This window comes from Bufo bufo, chromosome 4 (genome assembly GCF_905171765.1).
Source record: "Bufo bufo chromosome 4, aBufBuf1.1, whole genome shotgun sequence".
NCBI lineage: Eukaryota > Metazoa > Chordata > Amphibia > Anura > Bufonidae > Bufo > Bufo bufo.
This window is the reverse complement of record NC_053392.1, coordinates 53,463,101-53,488,018: the sequence shown is the minus strand read 5'-3', so window position 1 is coordinate 53,488,018 and position 24,918 is coordinate 53,463,101. Positions and strand designations below refer to the sequence as shown.

The window sequence follows — 24,918 nt, the reverse complement described above, 5'->3', positions numbered from 1 at the left end:
TTAAAAGGGTGTCCCAGGGTGACAACACTTACCGTATGCCCTGTAGTAGGGGGCTACAGCCTTGACTGTGGTGGACCTTCCCCATGCATCTATTATATGGTTGGTCATTCATTTGATCAGCATGTTGGCTACATTTAGACTGCTGCAGTGAAAATGTATAGGCAGCAGGGGCATTGCTAGGTTAAAACATTTGGGGCCTGGGCCTCTGATGTTTTGTCCCAGGCCCCGAAAGCCCTGCCTGCCAGCTAGATACAACTGCATCTAATGCAGTGGAAGAGCTGAAGGACCTGTAGTGACATCACAGGTCATGTGACCAGTAAAACAGGCAGTGGTTAAGAAGGACCTGCCATGGTGTCACCATCATGTGACCAGTAAAGAGGAGAAGAAGCTGTGGTGAGGTCTGCTACATGAGGAGAGGTAAATGAAGGGAGAGGCAGAGCAATGCTGGGAGTTGTGGGTATTTAACTGGAACTGTATGTTAGGGCTCAAGGGAGGGATGTTATTTACATGGGACTGAATGTTGAGGGGATGATGTTATTTACATGAGGATGCAGGAGTGATGTTATTTATATGTGACTGAGTGTTGGAGGCGACTGGGGAGGGGGCGATGTTATTTACATGGCACTGTATATTGGAGGGGCTGAAGGGAGGGAAGTGATGTTGTTTACATGGGACTGTATTTTGGAGAGGGCTGTAAATAGAGAGGGATGTAAGTTACATGGGACTGTATATTGGAGGGGGCGGGAGAGATGGTGTGATGTTATTTACATGGGACTCCATGTTGAACATGGCTGAGGGAGGGGGTGATGTTGTTCACATGGGATTACATTTTGGAGGCGGCTGGGGAGGGGTGATATTATTTATATGGGACTGTATGTTGAAGGCGGCTGGGGAGAGGGTGATTTTATTTACATGGGACTGTATATTGGAGGGGCTGAAGGGAGGGAAGTGATGTTATTTAAATGGGACTGTATTTTGGAGGGGGCTGTAGATAGAGAGGGATGTTATTTACATGGGACTTTACGGTGGAGGGAAATAGTGTCATTTACATGGGACTGTAGATTGGAGGGGCTGAAAGAAGGGCTGTAATGTTATTTACATGGGACTGTATGGTGGAGGGAGGAATATAACTGCAGGGGGGCATTACAAATACTGGGGGCACTTCAGGGCGAGAATTATAACATTAGGGAGCAATATAAATACTGGGAGCACTGTAGGGGCATTTTAAATCCAGGGGACATTACTACTGGGGGCTGTATAGGAGTGACTGATATATCCACTTATGGGGGGCCTTATTACTACGGAGGGGTCTGTAGAGAGCTTTATTACCACTGGGGGGGGGCGATAGGGGGCCTTATTTCTACTGGGGGCTCTGGGGAGCTCTGGGGGAGGGTCGACTTAGAGAATTGGGCCATATTCATTGGGACTTGGGCCCCGGATCTTTTAAGACCCTAGCAACGCCCCTGATTGGCAGACTCAGCTTTTCCACTACTTTGGGAGTCTACTTATACTCGCTCCCAAATTCAAGCTGCCCTCTTCAGAAAAACTTGCCTGTCTTCACTACCCAACTGTAAAAGCAGCCTCTGCTCCAAACTTCTGTCTCATACGTCTGTTTTTCCACCAGAAATAGCATCACTTTTCAATTAAAAGTAGCTGAACTGCAGACATGGCCTAAGGATAAGAATGGCACTATTTTTGAGCGAAAAGGCAGACATTTCTTTCTACTCTCAAACAGCCCCTAAGGTTTCGATTTTTGCTATAAATTTTGGCTTATTAATTTGTAATCATTATCTCTGCCCTGTCAGAAAAAGTGCAAGATGAAATTAATAAAGTGATTGGATCAGCACAACCTCAAATGGAGCATAGGAAACAAATGCCGTATACAGATGCCGTCATTCATGAAATTCAACGATTTGGAGATATTGCACCAACTACTGTACCTCATGCAGCTTCTCAAGATGTTACATTCATGGGCTATTTGATTCCAAAGGTAAGCACAACATTTCCTTAAGTTGTTTACATAGGCACTGCACCATGCTCCTTATTTTTGTGGCTGCACCTGGTACTGCAATTCAGTCTTTAACATGTCAAGAAACCAAATGCATGGACCAAGGATCCAGACCTCAGACACAGCCTATGGACATAATTGGTACAGTAAGTGTTTCAAGTGTTTCTGGAAAAAAACAAAACTTTTATTCCAACATCTTATAACTTTTTTAGTAGGTTAAGAGGATTTTCAGAAATAAAAACACACAAAAAAAACCATTTATATAGCACACTTTAACATCACAGCAGACTGAACAACATAAACTCTTCTTATTGCAGTGATAAACTTTACTCTGCTAGACCTTTAGACTCATATAACGTTGCCATAATTGGACTTAATACGTTCGTCAGAAAAAACATGATGATAATTAGTGCACCGGCAGAACACTATTAGTGTCAGCTTGCGTTCTGACTTCTGACTGCCCCGTTCAGTTGGAATTGTTGAGGTGACCAGCTGACTTTATCACCAAGGTCATGGCCATACAGGCATTTCCTACAGTGACCACTGCTGGGAATTTTTAGTTATACATCAAATCAATGGAAGTCCATGAAATGTGCCGATGGTTCAAAGGCCAACATTCTGGGGACTGATGTTACACAGCTCTAGCTCAAAGGAGGGTGTTCGAGTGGAATACATTCTCTATGATGTCCAATTGCTGTAATAGTGCATATGGACATGTGTTGTCCTCAGAATATTTCTGGTAACACAGATTGCTTTTCAGACATCTTGTTTTTGCAACTAAAGAAAAAAATTGGATATCAACTACTACTCATTTTAATAATGTGTTATGTGCACTTTCTCCCACCCCCAGGGAACTATTGTCCTCCCAGTACTGCATTCTATACACAAAGACAAAGAATATTTTGAGAAACCACATGAGTTTTATCCAGAGCACTTTCTTGATTCAGAAGGAAATTTCAAAAAGAGTGAGGTCTTCATACCATTTTCAATAGGTAAGATTTATACTAAATAACTATTGTAGGAGGGATATAACTATCAATGGTCAACACATTTCTAAACTTAAGCAGAAGAGTCCTTCATACAGGACCACTAAGTGGGCTCAGACGCTGGAAAATGTAATATGTCCATGGACCTTCCATTTGTAACCTAGCGGTTAAGTAGGTGGCATAAAGGCAATACAAAAAAAAAAATGGTCTACAATCATTATTGTTATTCTGTAAATATATTTGTAGCTTGATTTAACATCTGACTGGATATCTGAATTCTGTAAGACAGAATCCGCTTAGAGCTGGCTATGGTACAGAGTCTGAGGAATCTTATCTTTAAGCCTAATACAAGAAAGTATCAGTTTTTCTGGTTGGATTCCCAGGCTTCACTCTCCAGAGCATTCTGTCTAAGGTAAAATCTTGGACCAATTATACTGATGGACATTCACATAGTTTGGAGATATTGCTCTCAAGGACTTGAAGAAGGTATCAGACAACTAAGGAGCTGGGGTTAACACCAACAACTGTACAAAATGGGCCATTTTATAAAAACAGTCTGCCACCACCAAAACAGTAGTGAGTCTCTGAATAGGAGGAAGATTGCTGATGAAGTGCATAAAGATCTTGATAGGTTTGGTTGGAATAGGCAAAGGTTGGACACAGGTACTGGTTCTGGTCTGGGTGGTTTGTGTTGGACACAGGTAGTAGAGGCAACAAACTCTTTAGCTTCTTTTCTACACTTAGTCTACTGTAATGCCGTCGGCTCCTTTGACCAGTTTTGAAGAAAGGCAAGGACACAACAAGGTCTCTTCAACATGGTTTATTGCTTGTTCCAGCCAACTTACAGTTAAGCTACAGTTGAATTGCAGCCGGGTCAGGTAATCAGTCCGCAGGCCAGTATTGATCTGCAGCCTCTCACTCAACAGACACACCCTGCTTCCTGCTGCTCACTTTTAAAACACAATCGTGGACATGATCCACGTATAAACCCCGGAGTGGATCAGGAGCGTGGGGAGTAAGCACCCACCCAGCTCTTTGCTTACTCCCAGTAAAAGCCATGCCCAGATTAGCTGTTACCAGCTATACTAGGTAACAGCAGTGTCTACTATCTATCTTAGTGGACACTCTAGCTTCTGGCTTCCACTCCACCAAGGCCAGGTACCTTGGTGGCATGTCTCAGGTGCACCACAGCAAACCACAATATGTATCTCCTTAATAGGTTTCTTGCACCATTCTCGGAGATACATACTGTCCTTCATATATGAGGCCTGTCACTGCCTCACACTACCAATAGTATCATTGAAAGTTAACTTGTATTTTTGATGACAGGGTGTCCTGATAATAACAAGGAAACACCAAATACAACAGCTTTTGGTGGAGAGTAGTAGGTGTAAGAACATTCTCTAAGTGAAACTTGAGGAGAGATGTCAGTACCAGCTAGTACATTTTGCGTCATTGATGTCATTGATATGTGCTGGATCCTCATGAAGTTAATCAGATGGCACAAAAGACCTGGATGGGGCATTTGCTGTATGGGAAAAAAAAATAAAAAATACTAAATAATTTCACCTCCCATTTCACCTCATTTCACCTGTCTACCCCCTCCAAAAAAAACCAAAAAAAACCTCATGACAAGTGACCAAAAAGTCATGATGACCAAAAAATGTACCCCAAAATGGCTCTCATGAAAACTAGAAGTTGTCCCCCAAAAACAGGATACTATACAGCACCATTGACAGAAAAATAAAAATTTTACTGGTCTTTGTACACAGTGGCAAAAAAGTTGAAAACATTTTTTTAAAATAGAAGTACATCTTGAAAGCAGTGCTGGAGGCAGAGGAGACCCATACTGGAGGTCCAGTCTAAAGATGAAGAAGGTTGCCTAAGCTCCAAAAGCACCAGACTTTTGGTATGATAGAGGATCAGAAAGAAAACAACCTCAATTTGAAAAACTTGCACTTGAAAACAGACTGAAACCATACAGTAAATAGCAAAGAAGGACCAGCACTCACTTTCTTAATGATATGAAGAAACTTTTATTCAAAGCATAATCACATCATCAGTGACTCACAGATATCATCAAGAAAGTGAGTGCCGTTCTTTCTCCGCTATATACTAGTGGGATTCTTCCCTGGACGCACGCACCACGTGCAAACCACGGTGCTGAACAATCTTTTCCGAAACTGGAACCATACAGTGACTGAAATGAGCATGTGGGAAGGGTGATCCATTGGCACAGGTGAGGCATAGGGATTCCTGGTGTGTAACACAGGGACTTCTCACTAAGGAGTGCTCTGTGAAGTTATCCAAAGCTTCTAAGTTCACAAAAGCAGGGCAGGATTTGAGGAGTGACTTGAAACCAACAATTTTTCATCAAGGAAAGGATGTGCCAGACCTAAGATGATCTTACCACTCTCACATAAAATCTTGAAGTTTCTTGATTTCACAGGGCAAACTGGATAGCATGCAGATGACCTGTTTGCTCACAGAAGAGACATATGGGGTCATTTATAAAACTGGTGTAAAGTAGAACTAGATTGGTTGCCCATTGGTTCACCTTTCATTTTCCAAAGGAGCTGTCAAAAATGATAGGTGGAATCTGAATGGTTGCTATGGGCAATTAAGCCAGTTCTACTTTACACCAATGTGAAAAATGACCCCAATGGTCCTTAATTAAACTGCAGAGTTCTGTCTTCTGTGACAGGGCTGTTCAACACAATTGCATGATCTGACAATCATCTATACAAGTCTGCCACCAAATCCTCTTGGTCCAAGCCATTTCTGATGCTGGGTGCAAAATTTTGTTTCATACTGATCAACTGTAAAGAACTCTGCTTCAGGCAGAAGCTGTAGTTGAGGTATGGTCAGGTTCCTTAAAAGGGGTTCTCCAGGAAAGGGAAAATAAATGAAAATACTGAAAAACATGTTATTACAAACTCTTAAATACCTTCAAATATTTATAATGGCTCATTTTGTCTAGGGGACAATCAGTGAAGGAGTTAAAATGGCCACTGTCAGATTTATGGGCAAGGAATCCGTCCTCCTAATGACACTGCAGGACAAACTGTGAGAGAATGCAGAGCACAAAGCAGAATCTCTTTGCAGGCTCAGTTCTCTGCCTGTATGAGCACTGTGAAGCAGATCACAGCTGAGATAAGTGCTTATCTTTCTGTCTGCATCAGAAGGGAGCTGAAGTCACCTCACCTTGAACACGCAAGTGGAAGAGTTTTCTAATGACACTCCTCCACAACATCAGCATGCGCCTGGTCCTCATTCTTAAACTTCAGATTGTGAGTATGAGTTGAGGTGAGCGTTCTGAAGCTCAGAGACAGTTGAGCACTTGTATCAGCTGTCATCTGCACATAATATTGTGCTTCAGAGTGCTGATGCACGAAGAGACTGGAGTTTACATAGGGCTTCTAACAGGGCCGTCTTTAATATTGATTGGACCCTGGGCAAGAATTTACTTGGGCCCCCTGGATCCCGCCTCCCCCCCGCACTTTGTTGTACTTGCTATACAGCAGCACTTACCTGTCACGTCCAGGGCCTCCAGGTGACGTCTCCTCTCTGTCATCATCCTCTCTGTAGATCTTCTCTCTCATCATCTTCTCCACTCGGTCTGGACAACTTCTTTCAGCCGCCTCGTCTCTGCAGAGTGTGACACACAGACATCTTAGCTTCCTCACATTCTATCATTATCCCCCAACTGGAGTCCCCACAGTGTTATCCTGCTGCTTGCTGTACCCCCCCCCCCCCCCCCCCGGGGTGTAGCTATAGGGGGTGCAGAGGTAGCAGTCGCTACCGGGCCCAGGAGCCTGAAGGGGCCCAAAGACACTTGTGCCGCATAAGAAGACAAACAAAGCACTGAGGGAATACCCCCAAATACTATCCTGAAGAAACATGACTGCCCCCCCATAGTAATAGTGCTCCTCATAGTCCCACCAATAGTAATTCCCTTCTAGAATGCCCTCATTAGTGATAATGCTCCTGATAATGCTCTGTGATAATGCTCCTCAACAATGCCCCCATTATTAGAAGAGCCCTCCCATATTAATAATACCCTCACAGAGCCCCCCAGTAGAAATAAGGCCCCCTATTGTTCCCCCAGTGGTAATAAAGCTCCCTACAGACCCCTCAGTAGTAATAAGGCCCCCATAGTGCGCTTAGTAGAAAAAAGGCAGATCTATAAGACCCTCCTATAGAGCCCCCAGTAGTAATAAGACCGCCTATAATGTCCCCTGGATCTGCAGTGCCCCCTGCAGTTATAATCCTCCCTCCACCATACAGTCCCATGTAAATAACATCACTTCCTCCCTAGCCGCCTCCAACGCACAGTCCCATGTAAACATCACCCCCTAAGGCTTCTTTCACACTTGCGTTCATGCGGATCTGTCCTGTACTTGTACAGGACGGATCCGCACCGATAATACAAAGGAATGCATCCGTTCAGGACCGATTCGTTTGTATTAGATTTGAATTTCTAAGTCCCAATACGGATCCGTCCTGACTTACATTGAAAGTCAATGGGGGACGGACCCGTTTACAATTGCACCATTTTGTGTCAATGCAAAGGGATCCGTTCCCATTGACTTACATTGTAAGTCAGGACGGATCCGTTTGGCTGCGCAAGGCCATGCGGACACAAAAACGCTGCTTGCAGCATTTTGGGGTCCGCCTCCAAAACGGAACGGGGGGCCGTACGGAGCCGAACGAATGCATTCTGAATGGATCCGCATCCATTCAGAATGCATTGGGGTTAAACTGATGCATTTGGGGCTGCTTGTGAGAGCCTTGAAACGGATCTCACAAGCGGATCCCCAAACGCAAGTGTGAACGTAGCCTAAACATTAAGTCCCATGTAAATAACATCACTCCCTCCCCCAGCCACCTCAAGCACACAGTTCCATGTCAATAACATCCCTCCCTTCAGCCCTAACATACATCCTAGTTAAATAACTACAACTCCCAGCATTGCTCTTAACTTACCTCTCCTCATGTACAGACATCAGCTCCTTCTCCTTTTCACTCTGGTCCAATCCTGCACTGGTCACATGATGGTGACATCATCCAGGTCATCCTATCACAGCCTGTTTTGCTGATCACATGACCTGTGATGTCACCACAGGTCCTTCACCTCTTCCCAGACAGTGTATATTAGATTCAATTGTATTGCCGTTCTGTGTACGGCAATACAGTTGTATCTAGCAGGCCCCGAATGTTTTAACCTAGTGACTAGTGAATGGGAGTCGGGAAATGGAGCTCCCTTGGGCCCCCAGGAGCAACTGGGCCCGGGGCAGCTGCCCCTTTTGCCCTGCGGCAAAGACGGCCCTGGCTTCTAATCTTTGCTCTGTTTTCTCACACAGGCGTCCTGCAGTGTCATTAGGAGGACGGATTCCATGTCCAAGAATCTGAGAGCCCATTTTAACTCCTTCACTGATTTTCCCCTAGACAAAAATGAGCCATTATAAATAATTAATGGCATTCAGGAGTTTATTTATAATAATGTTTTTTCAGTATTTTAATTCTTATCCTTCCAGGAGAACCCCTTTAAAGACCCTTGGAAATGTCCCCATGTCAAGGTCAGAGAAAACATCATTGGGCCATTTAGCTACCAAAAATTTAGATGCCTTGGCCAGAGCTTCTTCTGTGACCAAGGCCAACATGTACAATAGGCCACTTTTACCAAATACTTTGCACACCTATCTCCATCAGCTTCATAAACATCGCATAGAGTGGGAGCACTCATGTTCGCACAAAACTAATGCTCCATTCCAACTTATGGTGGCTGTGGTCATACAGTAAGCGGAATTGATGACTTCCTAATGATTGGTGCGGATTTGAAAGGTTGGGACCCCAAGACTCCTTGTACAAATCTTTCTAATTGCAAACAATGGAAATCAAAAACAGCGGTGAGAAATTTATCTCCAATCATGTAGATAAGCAGTAATTGTCAACATTGAAAAAAACTTTTAAGTAACAACTATCTTTACTGCAACTGGTGCAGAGAAGTGCTGTACTTCTATGGGATGTTAAGTACAGTATAAATGAAGATCCAAACGATGGAAAGTGTTAATTTACACATCATATATACCCAAACGTTTCTGAAATGTATTAAAATGTTTTACTGAATAGCATTTTATGTTCTTATTATTATTATGGATTTTTATTGTGTATATTTTTTATTTTTAGGTAGAAGAAGTTGTACTGGCGAGAACTTAGCTAAAATGGAGATATTCCTGTTTATTACATCACTTTTGCAGCATCTCACATTCAAGGCCCCCCCGGGAGCTAAACTAGACCTTACACCTGCATTGGGGTCTACAAATTCCCCTAAACCTTTTGAAATTTGTGTCCTACCTCGCAACTAGGATGTGGAAATTAATTTTGTTTATGGTTGTGCATAGAGATGACCGAAGTATTAAAAAATTTTAATTGGCTGCTTTGCTGAATTTTACAAAAAAAATCTGCTTTGTGATGAATTACTTTGTCACAAAGCGCATTTCTTTGTAATTAGTGGGTGCAATGACAGGGAACGGTGATTGCATTCCCCCTACGACCCCCCCAACATTGTACCCCTCAGATGCCGCCATCATACATGATCGTGGCATCTGATATAAATAAGAGTGTAAAAAAAAAAATAATAATAATAATACTTACATGCTTCTTTTACTCGCGACAGGTTTACCGCCGTCATTATGCTTGAAGGTCTGGTGCGAAATCTTGCATGTCATACGTCACCGTGCACTGGATATTGGCTGAGATCTTACAGCAAGATGGCGGCAGGCGGCCTGTCGGGATCAAATGGAGCAGGTACGGGTTTTTTTACACTATTTCAGGTTAAATCGATTTGTTACTGCGAAGCACAAGGAAATTTGGCTTTGCGGCGGACCAAACATCTGGAAATTCGGATCAAAGTTGACTCCGTGCACTTTGATTTGCTCATCCCTAGTTGTGAAGGTTCTCATTTATCCATGTCATGGAATATCAGTGGAAATAAGTCAGAACAAGTGGACTTCTTTTTTTTTTTTTTTCAGTTACCCATCTGGCTTTTTTTTTATCATAATAACTTGTGCAAGGCATCTCCAAGCTTGGACCGCAGGTGCAACATCAATTTTTGGCCACTTACAATTATGTTCAACACCTCTGCCTAGGAAGTTTAATGACACCTAATAGCTTCAGGCATGACAATGCAATCAACATCATACCACCATGAGGTCCTTGAACTTGCATTGATTATGATAAACAAATGAGGGCTTGTTCACATCTGCACAGGAAGCTCCGTTCTGGGCACAAAGACCATACAAAAATTCCTGAATGCAGGACTTTTTTGTCTGGTAGAAAACAGTATACAGAACGGCACTTCTGTTATTTTTGCTGTCCAGTTGCTCTCACTTATTGAATTATTACTACTGATATACAGTTCTTTCATGGAAAATGCTGTTTATTTTCACTGTGTCAAGTAAAAAAATTTAAATGATTATAACACTCATATAGACTGCAATAGAGAAAGTGCATGCTTGGCCTGCTGCTTTCTTCTTCTCCCATTCTCTGTCCCTTTGATTGAAATGATGGATTTCACAAGACCCACTTACAGTACTCCCAATAGGTATGGTATTGGACCCATGGGTGGGACTTCTACCTAGTAGACATTTATGACATATCCTACTGAAACACGATATATGTTTATGGTCGGGATACTCTTTACCAAGAAATTATAATTGCTGTTTTCATATATATTTTGACATTATTTTATGCATTGTTGATAATGGTAAGCATAGTTTTCAAAAATTTTAATCGGCTGCTTCACCGAACTTCAACTAGAAACTACTGTGTCACGAATCACATTCCATTGTATGTAGCGGGTGCAATGACGGGGGACAGCAACTGCGCCATCCCTGTCATAAAACCCCTCAGATGCCACGTTCACATTGAGGGCCTTTCAAGGGTTAATCAGTGGTCAAAAAAAAAGTATATACTCACCTAATCCATTTGATTGTGGAGAGGCCGTTGCAGCCATCTTCACTGAAGAAAAAACACGCAAATTATCTCTCGTGCGCAAGATTTAGAGCTTTTTCTTCAATCAAGATGGTCTCGACGAACTCTCTGTGATCAAATGGATGAAGGTTTTTTTTCTCACCATTTCAGGAAAAATGTATTTGCTACCACAAAGCACACGGAAATTCAGCTTTGTGACGAATCACATTTTTCCTGAAATTCTCATAGAATTCTCTTTGTTAACTTAGATTCACTTAACACTAATTTTGAATAATATATTGTGATGTCTAAACCTACAGTACCTCAAAGTGTGAATTAAAGTGTTCTGTGATGTTTGGTACCTTAATCCTCTTGCTTGAAATTCTGCAGCCCTTGGCTTCCTTACTACTCAGCTGCAGGCATAGACAGACAGGCACTTCATTTTTATACTATGATTAATTCCAAAACTATGTCAAATGTAGAAATGGAAGGATAAGCAGGCACACTCTTATTTGGGTTAATCTGTTTTGATTTATTTATATTATTAAAAAATTTTTGTAGTTGTAGAGTCTTTTTTAATAGGAAATTATATATATAAATATTAAAATATAAGATGAGTGCTAGTAGTAAAAGTCATAGGATCAATCGTTCAAGGTTATGAGTCTATGATAAAAATTTCCTTTTTAATGGATGATAAAAATGTAAAAATGTAAAACAATAGTAATAAATGGGTGATCGCCACTGGATAGAGGATAATTAATCGCCACTGGATAGAGGATAAATGATGAGCCCCCCGGCGTCCCAGGCAACACGAGGCACGCTAACGACTTCTCCAAACTGCGCTGGACTCCAGATACTCTCCCAGGAACAGCCGACCGTCATTGGAGGACCTGATACACCAGCGCCGGGTGAAGGGTAAGTGACTTCTGTAACCAGAGACAGTGCGAGACGCCGCACTCAGGCGCAGAGCATCCCTTCTTCCCACAGCATTGTACAAAGAATACAGCGATTTGTACCACATATCTATTGTCACATACCTTGAAGATTTCCAATGTACACTGCGTGCAGAATTATTAGGCAAATGAGTATTTTGACCACATCATCCTCTTTATGCATGTTGTCTTACTCCAAGCTGTATAGGCTCGAAAGCCTACTACCAATTAAGCATATTAGGTGATGTGCATCTCTGTAATGAGAAGGGGTGTGGTCTAATGACATCAACACCCTATATTAGGTGTGCATAATTATTAGGCAACTTCCTTTCCTATGGCAAAATGGGTCAAAAGAAGGACTTGACAGGCTCAGAAAAGTCAAAAATAGTGAGACATCTTGCAGAGGGATGCAGCACTCTTAAAATTGCAAAGCTTCTGAAGCGTGATCATCGAACAATCAAGCGTTTCATTCAAAATAGTCAACAGGGTCGCAAGAAGCATGTGGAAAAACCAAGGCGCAAAATAACTGCCCATGAACTGAGAAAAGTCAAGCGTGCAGCTGCCAAGATGCCACTTGCCACCAGTTTGGCCATATTTCAGAGCTGCAACATCACTGGAGTGCCCAAAAGCACAAGGTGTGCAATACTCAGAGACATGGCCAGGGTAAGAAAGGCTGAAAGACGACCACCACTGAACAAGACACACAAGCTGAAACGTCATGACTGGGCCAAGAAATATCTCAAGACTGATTTTTCTAAGGTTTTATGGACTGATGAAATGAGAGTGAGTCTTGATGGGCCAGATGGATGGGCCCGTGGCTGGATTGGTAAAGGGCAGAGAGCTCCAGTCCGACTCAGACGCCAGGAAGGTGGAGGTGGAGTACTGGTTTGGGCTGGTATCATCAAAGATGAGCTTGTGGGGCCTTTTCGGGTTGAGGATGGAGTCAAGCTCAACTCCCAGTCCTACTGCCAGTTTCTGGAAGACACCTTCTTCAAGCAGTGGTACAGGAAGAAGTCTGCATCCTTCAAGAAAAACATGATTTTCATGCAGGACAATGCTCCATCACACGCGTCCAAGTACTCCACAGCGTGGCTGGCAAGAAAGGGTATAAAAGAAGAAAATCTAATGACATGGCCTCCTTGTTCACCTGATCTGAACCCCATTGAGAACCTGTGGTCCATCATCAAATGTGAGATTTACAAGGAGGGAAAACAGTACACCTCTCTGAACAGTGTATGGGAGGCTGTGGTTGCTGCTGCACGCAATGTTGATGGTGAACAAAGTGTACACTGACAGAATCCATGGATGGCAGGCTTTTGAGTGTCCTTGCAAAGAAAGGTGGCTATATTGGTCACTGATTTGTTTTTGTTTTGTTTTTGAATGTCAGAAATGTATATTTGTGAATGTTGAGATGTTATATTGGTTTCACTGGTAAAAATAAATAATTGAAATGGGTATATATTTGTTTTTTGTTAAGTTGCCTAATAATTATGCACAGTAATAGTCACCTGCACACACAGATATCCCCCTAAAATAGCTAAAACTAAAAACAAACTAAAAACTACTTCCAAAAATATTCAGCTTTGATATTAATGAGTTTTTTGGGTTCATTGAGAACATGGTTGTTGTTCAATAATAAAATTAATCCTCAAAAATACAACTTGCCTAATAATTCTGCACTCCCTGTATATTGCTATTGACTTATGAAAGACTATTCCATAAATAGAGGCACCACTATAGAAGGCGCATCATTTATCCTCTATCCAGTGGCTATTGATTTATGAAAGACTACTCCACAAACAGAGGCATCACTATAAAAGGCGCATCATTTACGGTATCCTCTATCCAGTGGCGATTAATTATCCTCTATCCAGTGGCGATCGCCCATTTATTACTATTGTTTTACATTTTTACATTTTTTCTACATTTTTATCATTCATTAAAAAGGAAATTTTTTCTTAGACTCATAACCTTGAACCATTCATCCTATGACTTTTACTACTAGCACTCATCTTATATTTTAATATTTTAATATATAATTTCCTATTAATATTATAAATAAATCAAAACATATTAACCCAAATAGGAGTGTGCCTGCTTATCCTTCCATTTCTAAATGTTACTCTTCTGACTGGGTGAGTCAGGCTTAGCAGTCTCTGCACCTCTACCATTTGTTTGAATAGTAGAGGCGTCTATCCCATTTATCTCTTAACTATGTCAAATGGTTTTGCTTTTAATGTGAAAAAATAAAAGTTTTTTGTAACACATTCACTTGAGCGATAAATTGTTTGTTCTTTGTAAAAATGAAATTTTTAACCCGTTCCTGACCGCCTAATAAACTGTATATATACGGTTGGGTATTTAAAAATGGTGCCCAGGGCTAATGTATGCGATCGATGATAAAGTTGATCACACACATTTAACCCCTCAGATACCGTGGTCAAATGTGATTGGCATCTGAGAGGTCAAAAAAACAAGATTATGTGCTCCTGGTCATGCATCAGTTTCCCCTAGCGAGGATCGGGGGAGCCATATGGTGTGTGAGGCAGCCTTTGTCCTCCCAAATGATCCGAGGCTGCCGCACATAAGTTTCTATGGAGAGCCTGCCAGTGGCAGGATACTATAGGAACACAGTGAAATTCTCATAGACACCAATGCTAATACATTAGAGTCTATGGGAGAAGCAATCTGATGTCAGTTCACATTGACATGACACAGACTAGCTAATGGAAATTTGTAAATGGCTTGCAGTCTGATACTGTCCTTCCACTTGTAGATAGAAGGATGTTTTGCAAATACGGTAAAAGCAAGACTTCAGGTTCGGATACTCTTTAAAGAGAGACTCTGAACCGTAACTTCAAATGAAGGTGACAACTACACCACTACACTCCCAGGCTGTGAGCTGTGCGCTGCGATTGGCCAGCGCTGCAGCCTAGGAGAAGGAGACGCCCACAGGACAAGGGCAGACTCCGCCTACTATAAATTACAGAGCGAAGATACCGGAGGGCATAACGGGAGAACGGAGCGGCGCCCAGGGATAATAGTAAGTGCAGTGAGATCCCCGGGCCACGCTCTCCATGTCAGCATACTTAGTTCACAATGTTTTTCCAGGTAAAAGGTCCTCTTTAAATATAATAGTAAGTATATAGATATTGAGATATGATGTCCTTCTTTTGGCAAGTTAAGTATATACAAAGAAGCAGTTAGTCTCAACTGGAAAACATTTTCATCCTTCCGAAAAAGAACTTCAACTGCTTAGCTGAAAAGTTCCAGATTTAACCAAAGAGCTTCACCCCCTGGAATGTAGCCAGCTTAGGCAAACTATAAGGGTCATTGTGTATGTCTTGTTTATCTGTTATTATTTCGGACCTTGGAGCATTCACTTCCCAGATCCACGATAAACCTGAATCCCAAGATATCCTTGACAGACAATAGTTAACGATGTTGCCCAAACGTGTCAAACAAGTCTCTTTGTTCATTTTCAGGTTTCTATCAAATAAGTGAGAAAATACCTTCTACAGATATTTCAGACATGTCTTCTATGTGCAGATAACGTGGACAAAGTCTTCCGCAAACATTCAAGACAAGTTTCTTTATTCATTCCACCAGGCAAAAATGGACAAAGTCTCGCACAAGCATGTCAGACAAGTCTTTAATTTATACATATGTCAGGATACTTTTAGCAGACCCAATGGAGTCCAAATGATCAAAGACTCCATCTTCACACTTTAAAGGATGTAAAGCATCCTTCTAAGAAAAACAAGTAGAACTATACTGCAAAAAAAAATAATCCTTTATACATAGGGGTGCTGCTTCTCATGGTGTAGACACCAACTATTGTAGGGACTCTTTCAAGCAATGCTCCCTGGGAAAGGGTATGCAAATATCTCTTTAGAGATAAGATAGTTACATACCTTTATTATTTACTCAAACTTCCAAGAGGTCTTTCTCAGCCCTATTATTTTTTTTTCATTATCTCAGTGTCTCTAAATTCTAAATGAAGCAAGTTTGCAATAGAGCTTAATTAATTCATATTACCTTGTTTTTACATATCCTAAGCAGACAATGCTTCTGGTTAGAGATGAGCGAATCAAAGCTGACGCAGTGGAATTTGATCAGAATTTCAGGAAAAATTTGCGCTTTTCCTAAAATGGCCGCTGCACGTGTGAGGACATGGAGAAATCAGCAGCCAGCCAGCCCTGTGATGTCACAGCCGTATAAATGCAGCGTACTCAAGTTAGGGTTAATAGTGTTCCTGGGTGTTGTAGTGCAATTGTGACCACTAACCTGAGACAGCTGACTCTCTGCAAGGGCAGGTAGTGAAAGGTAATGTTCGTGACGCCAGTGCCAAGTAACGGTGGCACACCGTTTGCTGATAGCAGGAATAACTGAGGAACCACGCAATGGTAAAACAGAACTTGAGCTTTACTGGACCTTTTTTGTAGTCATCATACAGGGACATAGATGGAAGCGCAGTTCCTTTGAAGACAGTTGATTTCGGTACATTTAACGCAGGCAATATATAGCAAGGTGATCTCAGAGGGTTAAATACAGGACTTGCAGTACAGGCGGCTTGCACTCTATTCCTGACTGATCCTGGAACATGGAAACTATTCTCCAAGGCCCGATGCCCTAGCTCTGGCGTATATCCTTGGGTCTGTAATTATCAAGTACCTCCTCTGCTGTCTTTAGTACCTCTTGCTTTCCCAGACTTGCCTCTGCCTCTCTCAGTTTCCTCAGGCTGGTTAACCGTGGTGTTCCTGCTTCTGCAAATATGGACTCAGGAGGGGAACCTTCTCCTTGGATCTGGAACCCGGTTACAGGGACTGCAATACCCTCTCCTAGTCTGCAAGCTCCAGGCCTGCTCTGCTTTCACAGGCTCATGGCCTGGACTTAACTCAGACATAGTCTGAACTCCTACACAGTCTAAAAATCTCTCTGCTATTCCTCTCCCTGACTGGGCCTTATATAAACTAGCTCCCTCTAGAGCTGGAATGACACCCCTAGGAGGCCTGCAAATGCACATTTCACAGTAACAGGGAAGTACATAGCATTACATTACATTATATTTTATGAAGATGACTTATACCAACCTCCCCATAAATAAGGGGAAACGACAGCACACAAGTGACCCTTCTGTAGTGACGGGCATTACAGCTCCCGTACACTACATAAATAGCGGCAGCCATCATAGATTCTGCCACATTAACCAGTGTACTGAGTGCAGGGAGAGACGTCTGCAGGCGCTAGGGACTGTGGTAGAAGATATTCAAGGTGTAGGGAAAGGTTAGGGTGGAATTATTCCACAGATTTTATGTTGAAAAGGGTTCTGTAGGGGAGGTGACAGCCTGGGTAATAGGAACAATCCTAGTACACCTTGCTATAGAAAGAGAGAATCCAGCTTCTGAAAAAATCCTATAGATGTCAAAAAAGTCAAAAAAGTGAAGACCTTGCTGAGGAGGACAAAAATCTACAGTTTTTATTACTAACTACAGTAGAGAATATCCACACATATGCAGAATTATCCGTAAACATCTCCCTGTCCTCAATTACGGTGAGGAGTGGAGAGATGTGGTGTCTGCGGGTATCAGGTGTATATCCAAGAAAGCACCTACGGTGGGAAAAAACTCAGCCCCAGCCTGTTTACTGATACCATCCCTCGGGCATGTTCCTGGCCAAAAGCTACTGGCAATTATTAATGTGGAAGTAAGAAATGCATTTGCTGCCGATACATGTGTGTCACTAAGGAGGTCACATCTACAGTGAATAACAACAGATACACTCTAAAACAATATATCAACTGTAATACGGAGTTTGTTGTGTACGTTATTACATGCAGAATCTGTAAAGTCCAATATGTTGGATGCACTGTAAATGAGCTGAAAATACGTATCATAAAACATCTCAGTGATATTCCTCATTTTCAGACTCGCAATGTATCGGCAGCGACTTTCCACTTCGCCACTGTTCACAGAGGTGACGCATCTGCGTTTTGCGCACAGGGGATTGAAGTGGTTTCATTGCCCATAAGAGGAGGGGATCGCAGACAAAAACTCCTTAGCAGGGAAACCTTTTGGATGTTTTCACTTGATACCTGCATGCCAAAGGGGTTAAATAGAAAACATGACCTCACTCTGCAATACAGCTAGGGCTACTTTCGCACCAGCGTTTCAGTGTCCGCCTGTGAGGTCCGTTTCGGGGCTCTCACGGGGGGCCCCCGGGCGGATCGGTTTGGCCCAAATGCATTCTGGATGGATGCGGACACGTTCGGAGTGCATCAGTTTGGCTCCGTTCCGCCTCTATTCCGCTCTGGAGGCGGACACCGGGGCGCTGCTTGCAATGTTTTGGTGTCCGCCTGGCCGTGCGGAGCCAGGCGGATCCATCCTGACTTGCAGTGTGAGTCGGTGGGGACGGATCCGTTTGATGTTGACACAATAGGGTGCGATTGCGGGCGGATCCGTCCCCTGTTGACTTTCGGTGTGGGGTTGGAACGGATCCGTCTGACTAACAATTGGACTTAGACTTTTTTACATAGAATGCGGACGGATCCGTTCTGAACGGATGCCATCGTTTGCATTTATAGGTCCGGATCCGTCTGTGCGGATGGCAGACGGATCCGCACCTAACGCAGGTGTGAAAGTGGCCTAAGATATGTTCATTATGTGTATGTATGCGTCACCTGTGAGGCTGGATCTCCCCCCTGGACCGCTGAATGGTTCCTATTCCAGGCTCCAGGTGCGGACACTTTGCTGATGAGAGGGGGTTGGACCTTGTGCTACATAAAAAGGAATGGTTTTAATATGTGTGTTATGTCTTGATGAAGGGCCGGATTCTGTAGCCTGAAACATGTTACTGTACACCTGTTTCCTGTGATTTTGGTGGATTTTATACGATGAGCCAATAAAGAACTATTTTTTACTCCACAAGAAGCTGGATTCTCTCTTTCTATTGGATATTATATTAGGCCCAGTTCTGGCCTTTTTTCCTTGCTTCATGGATTAAAGTCAGAGGTGAGAGCTGCAGCCATTTCTATCATTGTTTAGTACACTTTGCTGCACTGACTGGGGATCCAAATTGCCATTATACAGCTCTGTAATTCCAGCAAACTGTTCTTGTTATTGGGGTGCATGTTTGATACAGCCATTAACAGGGTTTATTACAAGGAAATATTTCTATATCTTATCTCCCCTTGTGCAGTGCAGTTATATGTTCTAAATAGTTTTTGGGCTTTTATTAGTGGGAAGAAAAGGGGCTTATTAGCTGTTGAGTGGTGAAGTGCTAAAATTACAGCCCTTTTTGTCGTGCATTAGTGGCAAAAGTAAAATACACTGCTCAAAAAAATAAAGGGAACACAAAAATAACACATCCTAGATCTGAATGAATTAAATATTCTTCTGAAATACTTTGTTCTTTACATAGTTGAATGTGCTGACAACAAAATCACACAAAAATAAAAAAATGGAAATCAAATTTTTCAACCCATGGAGGTCTGGATTTGGAGTCACACTCAAAATTAAAGTGGAAAAACACACTACAGGCTGATCCAACTTTGATGTAATGTCCTTAAAACAAGTCAAAATGAGGCTCAGTAGTGTGTGTGGCCTCCACGTGCCTGTATGACCTCCCTACAATGCCTGTGCATGCTCCGAATGAGGTGGCGGACGGTCTCCTGAGGGATCTCCTCCCAGACCTGGACTAAAGCATCTGCCAACTCCTGGACAGTCTGTGGTGCAACGTGACGTTGGTGGATAGAGCAAGACGTGATGTCCCAGATGTGCTCAATTGGATTCAGGTCTGGGGAACGGGCGGGCCAGTCCATAGCATCAATGCCTTCGTCTTGCAGGAACTGCTGACACACTCCAGCCACATGAGGTCTAGCATTGTCTTGCATTAGGACGAACCCAGGGCCAACCGCACCAGCATATGGTCTCACAAGGGGTCTGAGGATCTCATCTCGGTACCTAAGGGCAGTCAGGCTACCTCTGGCGAGCACATGGAGGGCTGTGCGGCCCTCCAAAGAAATGCCACCCCATACCATTAATGACCCAATGCCAAACCGGTCATGCTGGAGGATGTTGCAGGCAGCAGAACGTTCTCCACGGCATCTCCAGACTCTGTCACATCTGTCACGTGCTCAGTGTGAACCTGCTTTCATCTGTGAAGAGCACAGGGCGCCAGTGGCGAATTTGCCAATCTTGGTGTTCTCTGGCAAATGCCAAACGTCCTGCACGGTGTTGGGCTGTAAGCACAACCCCCACCTGTGGACGTTGGGCCCTCATATCACCCTCATGGAGTCTGTTTCTGACCGTTTGAGCAGACACATGCACATTTGTGGCCTGCTGGAGGTCATTTTGCAAGGCTCTGGCAGTGCTCCTCCTGTTCCTCCTTGCACAAAGGTGGAGGTAGCGGTCCTGCTGCTAGGTTGTTGCCCTCCTACGGCCTCCTCCACGTCTCCTGATGTACTGACCTGTCTCCCGGTAGCGCCTCCATGCTCTGGACACTACGCTGACACAGTAAACCTTCTTGCCACAGCTCGCATTGATGTGCCATCCTGGATAAGCTGCACTACCTGAGCCACTTGTGTGGGTTGTAGACTCCGTCTCATGCTACCACTAGAGTGAAAGCACCGCCAGCATTCAAAAGTGACCAAAACATCAGCCAGGAAGCATAGGAACTGAGAAGTGATCTGTGGTCACCACCTGCAGAACCACTCCTTTATTGGCAGTGTCTTGCTAATTGCCTATAATTTCCACTTGTTGTCTATCCCATTTGCACAACAGTATGTGAAATTGATTGTCACTCAGTGTTGCTTCCTAAGTGGACAGTTTGATTTCACAGAAGTGTGATTGACTTGGAGTTACATTGTGTTGTTTAAGTGTTCCCTTTATTTTTTTGAGCAGTGTATATTTTCCATTCAGCGGTGCAGTTATCTGTTTTAAAGCCATTTTTGCTGTGTATTAGTGGCAAACCAAAAATATATTTGCTGGTCAGCGGTGCAGTTACCGTATATGTTTTAAAGCCTTTTGTGGCATGTATTGCCGTAAAAAGAAAAGTATATTTGTCGCTCAGCGGTGCAGTTATCTGTTCTAAAGCCATTTTTGCTGTGTATTAGTGGCAAAACCAAAATATATTTGCTGTTTAGCGGTGCAGTTATCGTATATCTTTTAAATCCTTTTGTGCCGTGTATTAGCGGAAAAATAAAAAAAATATTTGCCACTCAGCGGTCCAGTTATCTGTGGTAAAGCCTTTTGTGACGTGTATTATCGGAAAAAGAAAAAATATATTTGCTGTTCAGCGGTCCAGTTATCTGTGGTACAGCCTTTTGTGGTGTGTATTAGCGGAAAAAGAAAATATATATTTGCCACTCAGCGGTCCAGTTATCTGTGGTGAAGCCTTCTATAACGTATATAACCGTATATAGAAAAAATATATTTGTCGCTCAGCGGTCCAATTATCTGTTGTAAAGCCTTTTGTGACATGTATTAGTGTTAAAAGAAAAAATATATTTGCCGTTCAGCGGTGCAGTTATGTTTTAAAGCCAATTTTGCCGTGTATTACTGGCAAACCAAAAATATATTTGCTGCTCAGCGCTGCAGTTATATGTCCTAAAGCCCTTTTTAGCATGTGTTACTGCCACAAAAAAGTATTTTCCGTTGTGTGGTAAAGTTACAAAATTACTGCCCTTTGTGCCGTGTGTTACTGGCACAAAAAAATATTTTCCTTTGTGTGGTGAAGTGAGAAAATTACAGCACTTTTTGACTTGTTTTAGTGGTAAAAATAAAAGGGCTTATTAGCCGTTGTGTGCTGAAAATTACAGAGTTTTTTTAGGTGTTTTAATTTCCTTTTTATTTATTTTTTTGATCTAAAAGTATGTCAGACAGACAAGTGCCAGGCCCTGCACAGGGGAGTGGCAGAGGCCTAAATGTTTCTAGCAGAGGCACAGGTCGCAGCAGAGTTATGGGGCGTGGCAGCAGGGGTCGCAGCGAGAGGCCTGAGCTCCTGGTGTCATCTTGTGGTTGTGTCTTGATCAGCAACCCAGCGGTTCTTGAATGGTTGACTCGGTCATCCACTTCCAACCAAGTGACATCAGACACCCCCAGCCAAGAGTTAGTGGGTTCCTCTGACACGACGCTTAGTTGGCATGGCCGGGGAGCAGGCCCTGTGTCTTCAACCTGCCTCTGTCCTTTTATGTTCCCTCAGCCAGAGTAGTATTGTATGCTGTGAGCTCAGCTCCACTATACAGTGAGGACGAGCTACTAGAGGCCAGTCAGCAGCTACTGCCCAGCCAAGATCTGGAGGAGACATCCGCCGCTTCCTCCACTAGGCGGAAAAGTAGTGATGGGGAGAGTGGCATGGGAGCAGGTGTTGCGAGCGGTCAGGCTCCTGACCCAGAGACGGTTGAGGAGGACATCAGTGACGTGCAAACAGTACTCGATGATGATGATTTAGCTTATCGCACCTGGGAGCCAGCTGACGAAAGGGCTTCATCATTGGGAGAAGAGGGTGGCAACTTTCCCGTGAGACAGCAGTGGAGCTGGCAAGTCGCTAGCGTGGCCGGGAGTTAGCAGGGTGGCAGCAGTGGAAGGTCATGAGCAAAATGTGCCCGGGGTAGACCACCTGCTTCGCGGGAGCCTACCTTGCAGGGAAGTAGCAGTGCACGGGTTCACGGAGGCAGCAGCAGTAGCAGTCTGTGTGTAGTGTTGGGGGTAACATCACCTACTCGGCGGTGTGGCAGTTTTTTGAAAAGCCGCGGTGTGGCCATATGTAGAATCTGTGGACAGAAGGTGAAGCGTGGCCAGACTGCCAATGTTGACACTACGGCCCTGCGTCAACATATGCAGCGTTGCCATAAAGTGGCCTGGGAAAACCGTGGCTCCGATGTGGTGGTCCAGCCTGCCGCAGCAACCGCTGCATCACCCAGTTGCACACGTCCGTTTTCAGGCAGTCAAGGCTCCACCACCTCAGCCGAAGGGAACGGTCTGTCCTTCCCATCATCTGTTGGTCCTGATGCTCCTGCTCATCCTCCTACTACTCCTCTTCAGTCATTTCGTCAGCAATCGATCAGTGAAGTGATTGCCAAGAGACAACAGTATGCATGCCCTCATCCAACAGAGCAGAAGGTGAATGTGCTCTTGTCCAAGTTGCTGGTTCTATAGTCCCTCCCTTTCCAAGTGATGGACTCTGCACCTTTCAGAGAACTAATGGATGGTGCTGAGCTGAGGTGGAGAGTCCCAAGCCGTCATTTTTTTGCCAAAAATGCAGTACCAGCCCTGCACACACATGTAGAACAGAAGGTGGGCCAATCCTTTAGCCTGTTGGTGTCTGCCAAAGTGCACAGCATCGCCGACATGTGGAGCTGTAACTACGGTCAGGGACAATACATGTCTTTTACAGCCCACTGGATGAATGTGGTTCCTACACAGCCACACCAGCAACTTGGCCAAGTGGCGCCACTTCTGCCTCCACGTTCTCAAGCCGTTGGTCCAGCGACAATGTCCGCCTCTGCCTCCTCATCCTTCACCGTGTTCTCAGCCTCCACTGCAGGGACAATTCACAGTGCCCCTCCAGCATACCACATGTGCAGGGTGCGGGGGTGTCACTCTGTTCTGCACCTCGCTTGCCTGGGCGAACTGAGTCACACAGGGGATGAATTGCTCTGTGTCCTTCAGCAAGAAATCGAATCCTGGCTATCTCTGCGACAACTGAAAATCGGAAACATGGTGACCAACAACGGGAAGAACATTGTGTAGGCGCTGCGTGAAGGAGTGCTTAGCCATGCGCCCTGCATGGCACATGTGTTCAATCTGGTTGTCAAGCGGTTCCTGAAGTCTTCCATCCATCTGCAAGACATCCTGAAAATGGCCAGGAAACTTTGCATGCACTTCAGGAACTCGTACACCGCAAAGCACACCCTCCTTCAGCTGCAGCCGCAGAATGGCATCCCCCAACATAGGCTGATATGTAAATTTTCCACCAGTTTGAATTCCACCCTCCATATGTTGGACCGACTGTACGAACAGAGAAAGGCCATAAACGATTTCCTGATGATCCAAGCAGACAGGAGTACTCCCCTGTGTAACTTCGATGTCAGCCAGTGGCAGCTCATGCGTGACACCTGCCGTTTGCTCAGGCATTTGACCGGTTTTATCTGGCTACCACTACTATTCTGATGCTCCCACTTGCCTGATGCCACACATCTGATGCCAAGTGCTCCTTCTGTCACCCACCATCTTCAGAGGGTACTGGTATTGCCACCCACCTCCACACTATGTCACCTTGCCACTCTATGCCCTCCTGATGCTGCTGCCACCTCCACACAATGTCACCTTGCCACTCTGTGGCCTCCTCATGCTGTCGCCACCTCCAGACTCTGTCATTGTGCCACTCTGCGGCCTCCCCATGCTGAAGCCACCTCCAGACTCTGTCATTGTGCCACTCTGTTGTCTGCTCATGCTGCTGCCACCTCCACACTATGTCACCTTGCCACTCTGTGGCCTCCTGATGCTGCTGCCACCTCCAGACTCTGTCATTGTGCCACTCTGTGGTCTGCTCATGCTGCCGCCACCTCCACACTCTGTAATTTTGCCATCCTGTGGCCTTCTAATGCTGCTGCCACCTCCAGACTCTGTCATTGTGTCACTCTGCGGTCTCCTCATGCTGCTGCCACCTCCACACTATGTTACCTTTCCACTCTGTGGCCTCGTACTGCTTCTGCGCCCTCCAGACTCTGTCATTGTGCCACTCTGCGGCCTCCTGATGCTGCCGCCACCTGCATACTCTGTCTTTCTGACACTCTGTGGTCTCCTCATGCTGCTAACTGCCCAAATAAGTGAAGTGTGCAGTGATTCTAAGAGCAACGCCTGTCATCTGCATGTTACACGGACTCAGTTTTATTTCACTACCAAAGCAGACTCCCCATGTGTGTTACTGAAAGGCACAGCGTTCTACACCACTATAGAAGTTCTCTGCAGCCAGGAAATAGCAGTTTTTTAACACAATTCGCCGCAAATATATTTGT

General features: G+C 44.1%; 1 protein-coding gene and 1 long non-coding RNA gene across 2 annotated transcripts in view; one reads left to right on the top strand and one right to left on the bottom strand.

The window, feature by feature from the left end:
• The window catches only part of LOC120999912 (cytochrome P450 2K4-like), a 35,529-nt gene extending 26,043 nt beyond the window's left edge, over positions 1–9,486 (top strand). The window contains exons 8-10 of the mRNA XM_040430960.1: positions 1,806–1,990; positions 2,859–3,000; positions 9,184–9,486. Coding sequence (XP_040286894.1) covers positions 1,806–1,990; positions 2,859–3,000; positions 9,184–9,362 — 506 coding nt within the window. The 3' untranslated portion in view covers positions 9,363–9,486. The remainder of the gene's footprint in view (positions 1–1,805; positions 1,991–2,858; positions 3,001–9,183) is intronic.
• Positions 9,487–11,224: 1,738 nt separating this feature from the next.
• On the bottom strand, positions 11,225–14,163 carry LOC120999911. Its single transcript, XR_005778680.1, has 2 exons — positions 14,114–14,163; positions 11,225–11,435 (listed from the first exon to the last, which is right to left on the bottom strand). It is a non-coding gene; the product is annotated as an uncharacterized LOC120999911 (long non-coding RNA).
• Positions 14,164–24,918: the final 10,755 nt, after the last annotated feature.